Raw genomic sequence first — 12,929 nt, forward strand, 5'->3', positions numbered from 1 at the left:
GCCATCCACTGTGCCACCACAGGTCAGGCTATTGTCTTCTTTTTTGTGTTTTTTTTTTTTGGTGTTTTTTTTTTTACAGAGACAGAGAGAGAGTCAGAGTGAGGGATAGACAGGGACAGACAGACAGGAACGGAGAGAGATGAGAAGCATCAATCATTAGTTTTTCGTTGCACATTGCAACACCTTTAGTTGTTCATTGATTGCTTTCTCATATGTGCCTTGACCACGGGCCTTCAGCAGACCGAGTAACCCCTTGCTTGAGCCAGCGACCTTGGGTCCAAGCTGGTGAGCTTTTCCTCAAACCAGATGAGCCCGCACTCAAGCTGGTGACCTCGGGGTCTTAAACCTGGGTCCTCCACATCCCAGTCCAATACTCTATCCACTGCGCCACTGCCTGGTCAGGCGATACATGTTTTTGAGTAAGTCTTCAAGCCTCTCTGAGCATGTTTTCCCTTCCTTAAAAAGAAGACAATAGGCCCTAGCCGGTTGGCTCAGCGGTAGAGCGTCGGCCTGGCGTGCAGGAGTCCCGGGTTCGATTCCCGGCCAGGGCACACAGGAGAAGCGCCCATCTGCTTCTTCACCCCTCCCCCTCTCCTTCCTCTCTGTCTCTCTCTTCCCCTCCCGCAGCCAAGGCTCCATTGGAGCAAAGATGGCCCGGGCGCTGGGGATGGCTCTGTGGCCTCTGCCTCAGGCGCTAGAATGGCTCTGGTTGCAACAGAGCTACGCCCCAGCTGGGCAGAGCATCGCCCTCTGGTGGGCATGCCGGGTGGATCCCAGTCGGGCGCATGCGGGAGTCTGTCTGACTGCCTTTCTGTTTCCAGCTTCGGAAAAATGAAAAAAAATAAAATAAAAATTTTTAATTAATAAATAAATAAATAAAAGAAGACAATAGCCTGACCAGGCAATGGCGCAGTGGATAGAGTATTGGACTGGGATGCGGAGGACCCAGGTTTGAGATCCCGAGGTTGCCTGACCTGTGGTGGTGCAGTGGATAAAGCGTTGACCTGGAAATGCCGAGATCACTGGTTCAAAGCCCTGGGCTTGCCTGGTCAAGGCACATATGGGAGTTGAAGCTTCCAGCTCCTCCCCCCCTTCTGTCTCTCCTCTCCTCTCTGTCTCTTCCTCTCCTCTCTAAAATGAATAAATAGAAATTTAAAAAAAAAAAAAAAAAAAAAAGAGATCCCGAGGTCGCCAGCTTGAGCGCGGGCTCATCTGGTTTGAGCAAGGCTCACCAGCTTGGACCCAAGGTCACTGGCTCGAGCAAGGGGTCCCTTGGTCTGCTGAAAGCCCAAGGTCAAGGCACATATGAGAAAGAAATCAATGAACAACTAAAGTGTCACAACTGATGATTGATGCTTCTCATCTCTCTCCATTCCTGTCTGTCTGTCCCTATCTATCCCTCTTTCTGACTCTCTCTCTCTCTGTCTCTGTAAAAGAAAAAACAAAACAAAACCATGTATCTGGCCCTGACTGGTTGGCTTAGTGGATAGAGTGTCGACCTCATATGTGGATGTCCCCGGTTTGATCCCTGGTCAGGTCACTCATGAGAAGCAACCATCTGCTTCTCTTCCCTTTCTCTCTCTTCCCCTCTCGCAGCCTATGGCTTGACTGGTTTGAGCATCTGCCCCAGACCAGGAGTTGCCAGATGGATCCCAGTTAGGGTGTATGCAGGAGTCTATCTCCCTTCCTCTCACTTTAAAAAAAAAAAAAGAAAAGAAAGAAAAAGAAGCCCTGGCCTCAGTGGATGAGTGTCGGTCAGGAGGATGAATGTCCCAGGTTTGATTCCCAGTGAAGGGCACACAGGAGAAGCAACTATCTGCTTCTCTTCCCCTCCTTCTCCTGCTTCTTTCCCTCTTCCCCTCCCTTAGCCAGTGGTTTGATTGGTTCAAGCTTGGCTCTGGGCACTCCCTTGGGAGTGCATGAACCTCAGGTGCCAAAAAATAGCTGGTGTTGCCAGGTGGCTGCAGATTAGGGTGCATGCAGAATTCTGCCTCACTGTCTCCTACCTTTCACCAAGAAAGGAAAGAGAAAGGGAAAGGGAAAGGGAAGGGGAAGGAAGGAGGGAGGGAAGGAGGGAGGGAGGGAGGAAAATTAAAAAGACAAACTCATGCCCTGGCCGGTTGGCTCAGCGGTAGAGCGTCGGCCTAGCGTGCGGAGGACCCGGGTTCGATTGCTGGCCAGGGCACACAGGAGAAGCGCCCATTTGCTTCTCCACCCCTCCGCCGCGCTTTCCTCTCTGTCTCTCTCTTCCCCTCCCGCAGCCAAGGCTCCATTGGAGCAAAGATGGCCTGGGCGCTGGGGATGGCTCTGTGGCCTATTGCCTCAGGCGCTAGAGTGGCTCTGGTCGCAATATGGGGACGCCCAGGATGGGCAGAGCATCGCCCCCTGGTGGGCAGAGCGTTGCCCCTGGTGGGCGTGCCGGGTGAATCCCGGTCGGGCGCATGGGGGAGTCTGACTGTCTCTCCCCGTTTCTAGCTTCAGAAAAATGAAAAAAAAAAGAAAAGACAAACTCATATCTAAGTGGAAGAACTAAGGGATTCAAACCAAAACATCAAAGCTTATTTTCCTGCCTCAACACCAAGTGTCTTTTCTAACCCTTTGAGTAGTGAGTTTTTTTCATGCTCGCTGACCCCCAGGAGTGAGTTTTTTTTCAAAAAATAAAATTAGTTCCAGTTACATTTTATTAACTTAAAATCATGTTTATGTAATAACCAATTTATGGAAACATGAAGAGCATACATTTGCCTTTTTTTTTTTTTTTTTTGTATTTTTCTGAAGCTGGAAATGGGGAGGCAGTCAGACAGACTTCCACATACGCCCAACCGGGATCCACCCAGCACGCCCACCAGGGGGCAATGCTCTGCCCATCCGGGGCGTCGCTCTGTTGCAACTAGAGCCATTCTAGCGCCTGAGGCAGAGGCCATGGAGTCATCCTCAGCGCCTGGGCCATCTTTGCTCCAATGGAGCCTTGGCTGCGGGAGGGGAAGAGAGAGACAGAGAGGAAGGAGAGGGGGAGGGGTGGAGAAGCAGATGGGCGCTTCTCCTGTGTGCCCTGGCCGGGAATCAAACCTGGACTTCTGCACGCCAGGCTGACACTCTACCACTGAGCCAACTGGCCAGGGCCCATTTGCCTTTTTTTAATGTTGCCTTACACATTGTTAAAATAAATTGATCGGCCTGACCTGTGATGGCGCAGTGGATAAAGCGTCGACCTGGAAATGCTGAGGTCGCCGGTTCAAAACCCTGGGCTTGCCTGGTCAAGGCACATATGGGAGTTGATGCTTCCAGCTCCTCCCCCCTGTCTCTCTCTCTCTCTCTCTCTCTCCTCTCTAAAATGAATAAAAAAAAAAAAATTTTTTAAATAAAAATAAAAATAAATTGATCGTACCCTGGATGTGACGTCAGGAGGCACAAAGACATATATCAACGTTCGTACTACTCAAAGGGCTAATGAGAGCCCTCTCTACTGACAGTAGAACCTGACTGTTAGCCTAAACAGGAAATGGAAACCCCTAAAGCCATCTAGAGCAAAGGAATGAATTTGTCTCACTTGGAAAGGAAATAAGACCCTGCTAATTGAGAGAGCAAATACTTCACTTAGAGGGGGTAGCAAGTCCTGGAATTGTGAAATGTAATGCTTCAGAGAGTCTCTCTGGTTCTATAGTCATTACCTGCACAATTATTGCAATAGATAAGTAACTTTCTGACTTGGGACTCAGACTACCTTGTGGCCAGTAGCAACAGTGCCACAGATTTTCTGATATTTCAAAATAAGCTGTCATAAGCTACCATACTTCTTTCAAACAATACTGTTAAACTGCTTTACAGAGATTTTAGGTGTTAAGAGAATTTCTAAAATAACACAAGGAAAAGTCATGCATGACAGTTTTTCCCAAATTTTAACATATTTTCCATCCACAGTTATATTAATCCCCATAATTCCCACAAAATGAGTGTTGCTTCTGTGATGGTATCTATTCTGAGTTTCAAATTCCAGAGGGCAGGCGTAGAATCACCTCAACTCCAAGATCACATAATCTAGAGTCTATTCTAAGTAGCTGCTAAAATTGTATGGGATGACATTTAGTCCATTTTACAAAAGAAAAAACTGAGGGAAGTGACTTGCCCAGTCAGTTAAAAGTCAGAGCTTGGACCTGTATCTCCCATCCCCTCTTCCCAGGTCAGTGCTTTTTCCATTATAACAACTACAGTTTTCTTGGCAAATGTTGCGAACCTAACTGGACAAGGTTTAATCTCTGTTCCTTGCAATCAAGAAACAAGGAAAACCAGACTTGAGAAAAAAGAAGCACACTGGCACACTTGGGAGGCAAGAGAAATCAGATGTCAGCTGAATGGGAGGTACAAAGAAAAGCAGGGTGGGCTCCTCCAATTGAAAGAAAGATCCAGGCTCTGGCCAGTTGGTTCAGTGGTAGAGCGTCTGCCTGGTATGTGGATGTCCCAGGTTCGATTCCTGGTCAGGGCACACAGGAAAAGTGACCATCTGCTTCTCCACCCATTCCCCTCCTCCTTTTCTCTCTCTCTTCCCCTCCCGCAGCCATGGCTCTACTGGTTTGAGCACACAGGCCTGACCCTGAGGATGGCTCCATGGAGCCTCTACCTCAGGTGCTAAAAATAGCTCGGTTGTCAGCATGACCCTAGATGGGCAGAGCATCAGCCCCAGACAGGGGTTGCCAGGTGGATTCCAGTCAGGGCACATGCAGGAATCTGTCTATCTCCCCTCCTCTCACTTGGAAAAGAAGAAAAAAAGAAAAGAAAGGAAGATCCAACTGGGGGCTTGAAAGTAGGGAGGGAACAAAATGGACTTACATCTCTGCATCTGTTTGCTGTACTCGGACATGTTATCTGGGCGGATGGAGCGCAAGAATTTTATGTAGTCATCGCTGTGATACTTGGTCATCTCCTCAGCATTGGCTTTGTGAGGGCGCTAGAGGGCAGAAAGGAGAAAGGACATGTTATTCTTGAATACCGCCAGTCTTCACTCAGTCTAGTTTGAACACTTATATCCTCCCAGCATGGAGCTAGATGCTGTAAAGCATAAAAAGTTACTGATTAGATTCAGGCTTCAAGAAACTTACAATCTAATTAGGCAAATAAGATTATCAAAGGAGATTTAGTATCAAAAGACCCAGACTGCAACTCAAGCTCTGTTGCTTAGGCAAGCCTACCTCTTGAGCCTCAATTTCCTATTTACTATATAGCAGTGGTCCCCAACCTTTTTTGGGCCATGAACTGGTTTAATGTCAAAAAATATTTTCACTGACAGGCCTTTAGGGTGGGACAGATAAATGTATCACGTGACCGAGACAAGCGTCAAGAGTGAGTCTTAGATGGATGTAACAGAGGAAATCTGGTCATTTTTAAAAAATATTTTATTTATTGATTTTTAGAGAGAGGGGAGAAAGAGAGAGAAGAGGGAGGAGCAGGAAGCATCAACTCCCATATGTGCCTTGACCAGGCAAGCCCAAGGTTTCGAACCGGCAACCTCAGTGTTCCAGGTCGACGCTTTATCCCACTGCGCCACCACAGGTCAGGCCGGAAATCTGGTCATTTTTAAAAAATAAAACATCGCCTGACCAAGCGGTGGCTCAGTGGATAGAGCGTCGGACTGGGATGCAGAGGACCCAGGTTCGAGACCCCGAGGTCGCCAGCTTGAGCGCGGGCTCATCTGGTTTGAGCAAAAGCTCACCAGCTTGGACCCAAGGTCACTGGCTCAAGCAAGGGGTTACTCGGTCTGCTGAAGGCCCGCGGTCAAGGCACATATGAGAAAGCAATCAATGAACAACTAAGGTGTTGCAATGCGCAACGAAAAACTAATGATTGATATTTCTCATCTCTCCATTCCTGTTTGTCCCTGTCTATCCCTCTCTCTGTAAAAAAAAACAAAAAAATAAAAAATAAAACATCATTCAGACTTAAATATAAATAAAATGGAAATAATGTAAGTTATTTATTCTTTCTCTGCGGACCGGTACCAAATGACCCATGGACCGGTACCGGTCCGTGGCCCGGGGGTTGGGGACCACTGCTATATAGGCATAACAACATCTACCTTAAAGGGAAGTTGAGAACTGAATGAGATTGTTAAGTCTCTTTAAATATTGTAAAGTGTTTTACAAATTATTATTATTTTTTTACAGAGAGAGGGATAGACAGGGACAGACAGACAAGAACGGAGAGATGAGAAGCATCAATCATTAGTTTTTCGTTGCGGGTTGCAACACCTTAGTTGTTCATTGATTGCTTTCTCATATGTGCCTTAACTGCAGGCCTTCAGCAGATCGAGTAACCCCTTGCTTGAGCCAGCGACCTTGGGCTCAAGCTGGTGAGCTTTTATTCAAACCAGATGAGCCCGTGCTCAAGCTGGCGACCTCGGGGTCTCGAACCTGGGTCTTTCGCATCCCAGTCGGATGCTCTATCCACTGCGCCACCACTTGGTGAGGCTACAAATTACTTCTTTTTAATATTAAATATAACAATATATAATTATGGACCAAATGGCTCCAAAAGTTCAAGAAGGGGTGAATAATAACTGAAATAGATGGGAAATTTAAAAAATTTTATTTTTTAATTTATTGACTGCTTTTAGAGAGACAGAGAGAGGAAGGGAAAGAGGGAGAGCAAAGCATTCATTTATTGTTCCAGTTAGCTGTGCATTCATTGGTTGCTTCCTGTATGTGCCCTGACTGGAAATTGAATCCACAACCTTAGCATTTTGGGACAACACTCTAACCAACTGAGCTAACCAGCCAGGGTCTTCTTAAATTTTATTTTTACTGATTTATGAGAGAAATGAGGAAAGAGAGAGAGAGAAACATCAGTTTGTTGTTCCACTTATATAAGCACTCACTGGTTGCATAATTATGTGCCCTGAGGATTGAACCCACAACCTTGGCATATTGAGAGGATGCTCTCTAACCAACTGAGCTAACCAACCAGGTTATCCCAACATTTTCATTCATCCTTTCCTCTTTTCTTTTTTATTTTATTCTATTTTTTTCTTGAGAGAGAGACAGGAAGGAAGAGAGGTAAGAAGCATCAACTTGTAGTTGCATCACTTTAGGTGTTCACTGATTGTTTCTCATATGTGCCTTGACTGGGGGGGAGGGGGTCTCAAGACGAGCCAGTGACCCCTTGCTCAAGCCAGTGACCTTGGGCTTCAAACCAGCAACCTTTGGACTCAAGCTGGTGACCCTGCACTGAAGTTGGCAACCTTGGGGCTTTGAATCTTGGACCTCAGAATCCCAGGTAGACACCCTATCCACTAAAACACTACCACCAGTCAGGCCTTCCTTTCCTCTTTTTTTTGTTTTTTTTTGTTGTTGTTTTACAGAGACAGAGAGAGGGATAGACAGGGACAGACAGACAGGAATGGAGAGAGATGAGAAGCATCAATCATTAGTTTTTCATTGCGCATTGCAACACCTTAGTTGTTCATTGATTGCTTTCTCATATGTGCCTTGACCGCGGGCCTTCAGCAGACCGAGTAACCCCTTGCTGGAGCCAGCGACCCTGGGTTCAAGCTGGTGGGCTTTTCCTCAAACCAGATGAGTCCGCACTCAAGTTGGCGACCTCGGGGTCTCGAACCCGGGTCCTCTGCATCGCAGTCCAACGCTCTATCCACTGCGCCTGGTCAGACATGTTCTTTTATTATTATTATTATTGAGAAGCGAGGAAGCAGGGAGACAGACTCTCACATGCACCCCAACCAGCATCCACCGGGCAACCCCAGTAGGGGGTGATGCTCTGCCCATCTGGGGCCACTGCTCTTGCTCAGCCACCCAGCCATTTCAGCACCTGAGGCAAGGCCATGTCGCTATCCTCAGTACCTGGGGCCAAACTGCTCAAACCATTGGAGTATGGCTGTGGGAGGTAAAAAGAGGGGGGAGGGGTAGAGAAGCAGATGGTCGCTTCTCCTGTATGCCCTAACAGGGAACCCGGGACTTTCCACACACCGGGCCAATGCTCTACTGCTAAGCCAACTGACCAGGGCCTAACATAAAGTTCTTAAAAGTACTTTGCAGTTTAAGTTAAACAAAACATCTGAGAAGCTGAATGTAGCTCATGCATTGATTGTACCATTCTGCCATGCAAAATTTTACTTGCAGTTCTCCAAGGGATTTCTCTCTCATCTTTAGAAGTTGGCAAGTGCTATGGCCTAGATTACTGTTCTCTTTACCCCTCGACTCAACCGTTAGGTTGCAACTGAAATTTTGATTTTCAATGAACTAGAACACTGCCCTTGACCCCTTGTGTCTCAGTTAAGAAACTCACTGAGGTGCTCCCTTAAGAACCCTTACTTCCAGCCTGACCTGTGGTGGTGCAGTGGATAAAGCATCCACCTGGAAATGCTGAGGTTGCCGGTTCAAAACCTTGGGCTTGCCTGGTCAAGGCACATATGGGAGTTGATGCTTCCAGCTCCTCCCCTCGTCTCTCTCTGTCTCTCCTCTCTCTCTGTCTCTCCCTCTCCGCTCTAAAATGAATAAAAAAAAAAAAAAAAAGAACCCTTACTTCCTTTTTCATATTCAACGTGCACAGAAATTGCATTTGTTTGGTCCACTCTGGGAGGCCAGGAGCAGGTTCTGTCATTATTCTAAGCAACTAGCACAGTGCCTGGCACTTAGCAGGTGCTCAGTAAATATCTGTTGCCATAATAAATTAACTCTCACTTAAATTATTTTTGGCCTCAGACTTGGTCCCATTTATATCCAGCCTTAATCTCTTCCAATCAATCTTCTGTAATGGTGTCACAAAATCTTGAAAAGTCACTGCCCTGCTCTAAAACATTCAATGATTCCCTAATTACAAAAAATTCTAAATTCTGACAGAGTAATCAAAGAATTTTGCAAGTTTCTTTTTCCAATCAAATTCCCCCATACCCTCTTCCTGAACAAGACCTATACAGCTACCCACCACAATGTCTATGATCATGTTCTTCCTACAATTTGAAATTCATCCTTATCCCAAATCTCTAAAGGACAAAGCCCATCTCAAAAGCTGCCCCTTTTAAAAAAGAAAAAGCAAACCTTGCTCTAAGAACCCATCTTCATCCCAGGCCACAGAGTTCCAAGAAATATGATCTTACAGTTAAAAATTACAAAACAAACAAGGAAACAAAAGCACCAGTTATGAAAGCCCATACAAACAATAACTAGCAGAAACAAATCTATATAGACTTTGAATATGTTTATTTTTTAAATAACTTATTTATTTAATTTTTTTGTATTTTTCTGAAGCTGGAAAAGGGGAGGCAGTCAGACTCTGGCATGCGCCCGACTGGGATCCACCCGGCATGCCCACCAGGGGGCGATGCTCTGCCCATCTTGGGCACTGCTCTGTTGCAACCAGAGCCATTCTAGTGCCTGAGGCAGAGGCCATGGAGTCATCCTCAGCGCCCGGGCCAACTTTGCTCCAATGGAGCCTTGGCTGCGGGAGAGGAAGAGAGAGACAGAGAGGAAGGAGAGGGGGAGGGGTGGAGAAGCAGATGGGCGCTTCTCCTGTGTGCCCTGGCCGGGAATTGAACCTGGGACTCCTGCACGCCAGGCCGGCACTCTACCACTGAGCCAACCGGCCAGGGCCTACTTATTTATTTTTAAAGATTTTATTTATTGATTTTGAGAAAGAGAGAGAAGGACATCAACTTGTAGTTGCTTTACTTTAGTTGTTCATTGATTGTTTCTCATATGTGCCTTGATTAGGAAAGCCTGGGATTTCAAACCGACGACTTCAGCATCCCAGGTGAATGCTCTATCCAGAGCCACCACTGGTCAGGCAAAAATTTTAATTTATTTATATTAGTGAGGGGGTGGGGAGAGAGAGAAAGAGGCAGGAACATGGATTTGTTCCTATATGCGCCCTGACTGGGCATCAAACCAGCAACCTCTGTACTTCAGGATGATGCTCAAACATCTGAGCTATCCAGCGAGGGTGAATATATGTTTAAATAGAAAACAACTGCAGCCTGACCTGAGGTGGCACAGTGGATAAAGCATTAACATGGAACGCTGAGGTCGCTTGTTCAAAACCCTGGGCTTGCCTAGTCAAGGCACACATAGGAGTTGATGCTTGCTGCTCCTCTCCCTTCTCTCTCTCTCTCTCTCCCCCCCTCTCTCTAAAGTAAATAAAATCTTAAAAAATAAAATAAAAGGCCAGAAACAAAAAGGCACTCAAAAATAAATATGAGCAAGAAGATAAACAAAATTTAGAAGAGTGGGTTGTAGAAATATGGAGGTTCATTGCATTATTAAAATATTAAGTAATAAATTAATAAACTGACAATAATTTTTTAAAATTCTTATTTATTGTTTTGAGAGAGAGAGAGAAAGAGAAACATCAATTTGTTATTCAACTTACTTATGTATCCATTGGTTGATTTTTTTTTTTTAATATTTTATTTATTGATTTTTTTAGAGAGAGAGGAGTGAGAGAGAGAGACAGAGAGAGAGAGAAGGGGGAGGAGCAGGAAGCATCAACTCCCATATGTGCCTTGACCAGGCAAGCCCAAGGTTTCGAACCGGTGACCTCAGTGTTCCAGGTCGACGCTTTATCCCACTGCGCCACCACAGGTCAGGCTGGTTGATTCTTTTATGTGTCTTGAACAAGGATTGAACTCACAACCTTGGCATATTGGGATGACATTCTAACCAACTGAGCTAGCTGGCAAGAGCAGAATAAAATCAATTTTTCAAAAAGATGGTCAGGCCCTGGCTGGTTGGCTCAGTGGATAGAGTGTTGGCCCCATGTGTGGACATCCCAGGTTCAATCCCCAGTCAGGGTACACATGAGAAGCAACCATCTGCTTCTCTTTCTCTCTCTCTTCTCCTTCTCATTTTCTCTTCCCCTCTCAGCCAGTGGCTCGATTGGTTCAAGCATTGGCCCAGGTGCCGAAGAGGATAGTTTGGTTGGTCCAAGCATCAGCCTCAGGCATTGAGGATAGTTTGGTTGATTCAAGCATTGGCCCCAGTTAGGGACTGCTGGATGAATCCTCGTCAGGGCACACTGGGAGTCTGTCTATCTCCCCTCCTCTCACTTAAAAAAAAAAAAGGCCAAGCATGGACCTTTTTTAATGCTTATGAACCAAGGATAATGACTAACCCTATTCTGTGTATCTGAGGTCCAATTAAAACAAAAACAAAAATCAGACAATCAAATGGAAAAACAGGCAAAAGCTTGAATAGAAATTTCAATAGTAGGGAAACCTGAATGGCCAATAAATGTACAAAAAGATCCTCAGGCTCACTATTAACCAGGGAAATACAAATTAAAACAATAAGATATCATTCATGCCTACCAAAATTGGCATAAAAATATAAACATGACAAAATCAAGTAAAGAAATTAGAGTATCCCTGGATGGGTGGCTCAGATGGGTAGAGAGTTTTACCAATACACCAAGGTTGCGGGTTCGATTCCCAGTCAGGGCCATACAAGAATCAACCAATAAATACATGGATAGGTGGGATAATAAATCAATGTTTCTCTCTCTGTCCCTCCCTCCCTCCTTCCCTCCCTCCCCTTTTCTCTCTTGCTCTTCCTCTCTTTCTAAAATCAATAAACAAAAATTTAAAATGAAAAATAAAGAAAATTATTAGAGCAACTGCAATTCTTCTACATTGCTGGCAACTGGAAACCATGTTGGCATTATCAACTAAGAGTGACTATGCACACATTCTGACCAAGCAATTCTACTCCTAGTAAATCCCCTAGTGAAACTCCAGCATATGTGCAAAGAAACATGTTTAAGATTGTTCACAGCAGTGCCTGACAGGTGGTAGCACAGTGGATAGTGTCGACTTGGGATACTGAGGACCCAGGTTCTAAACTGTGAGGTTGCCAGCTTGAGAGCAGGCTCATCAGCTTTAGTGTGGGGTCACCAGCTTCAGAAAGGGATCATAGACATGACCCCAAGGTCACTGGCTTGAAGCTCAAGGTTGCTGCTGGCTTGAGCCCAACATCACTGACTTGAGGTCAAAGGTCATTAGCTTGAGCAAGGGGTCACTGGCTCAGCTGAAGCCCCCTGGTCAAAGCACATATGAGAAAGCAATCAATGAACAACTTAAGTGCTGCAACTACAAATTGATGTTTCTCATCTCTCGCCGTTCCTGTCTGTCTGTCCCTGTCTCTCTCTCTCTCTCTCTCACTTGAAAAAAAAAATTGTTCACAGAAGTCTTGGCCGGCTCTGGCCAGGAAGCTCAGTTGGTTAGCATTGTCCAAATACACTCAACTTGCAGGTTCAGTCTCCAGTCAGGGAACATATGAGAATCAACCAATGAGCCTGACCAGGCGATGGTGCAGAGCTTCGGACTGGGACGCAGAGGACCTAGGATCAAAGCCCCGAGGTCGCCAGCTTGGGCACGAGCTCACCAGCTTGAGCATTGGGTTGCTGGCTTGAGTGTGGGATCACTGTCATGACCCCATGGTCATCTGGCTTGAAGAACGGGTCACTTGCTCTGCTGTAGCCCCCCTAGTCAAGGCACATATGAGAAAGCAATCAATAAACAACTAAGGAGCTGCAAAAAGGAATTGATGCTTCTCATCTCTCTCTCTTCCTGCCTGTCTGTCCCTATCTGTCCCTCTCTCTGTCTCTCTCACACACACAAAAATCAACTAATGAATGCATAAATAAGTAGAACAAATTGATCTTTCTCTCTCTCACCCCCTTACTCTCTCTAAAATCAATTTTTTTTTTTTTTTTTTTTTTTTTTTAGAGAGAGAGGCAGACAGACAGGAAAGGAGAGAGATGAGAATCAAAAACTTGTAGCGCCTGACCAGGCAGTGGCACAGTGGATAGAGTGTCAGACTGGGATGCAGAGGACCCAGGTTCAAGACCCCGAGGTCGCCAGCTTGAGCGCAGGCTCATCTGGTTTGAGCAAAAGCTTACCAGCTTAGACCCAAGGGGTTACTCGGTCTGCT

At 45.8% G+C, this 12,929-nt stretch overlaps 1 protein-coding gene across 2 annotated transcripts in view; it reads right to left on the reverse strand.

The window, feature by feature from the left end:
* HDAC1 (histone deacetylase 1) overlaps positions 1 to 12,929 on the reverse strand; it is a 42,283-nt gene that overhangs the window by 13,754 nt on the left and 15,600 nt on the right. For both annotated transcript variants that reach the window (XM_066269786.1, XM_066269785.1), the window contains exon 3: positions 4,828 to 4,945. In XM_066269786.1, coding sequence (XP_066125883.1) covers positions 4,828 to 4,945 — 118 coding nt within the window. The remainder of the gene's footprint in view (positions 1 to 4,827; positions 4,946 to 12,929) is intronic.

This window comes from Saccopteryx bilineata, chromosome 3 (genome assembly GCF_036850765.1).
Source record: "Saccopteryx bilineata isolate mSacBil1 chromosome 3, mSacBil1_pri_phased_curated, whole genome shotgun sequence".
NCBI lineage: Eukaryota > Metazoa > Chordata > Mammalia > Chiroptera > Emballonuridae > Saccopteryx > Saccopteryx bilineata.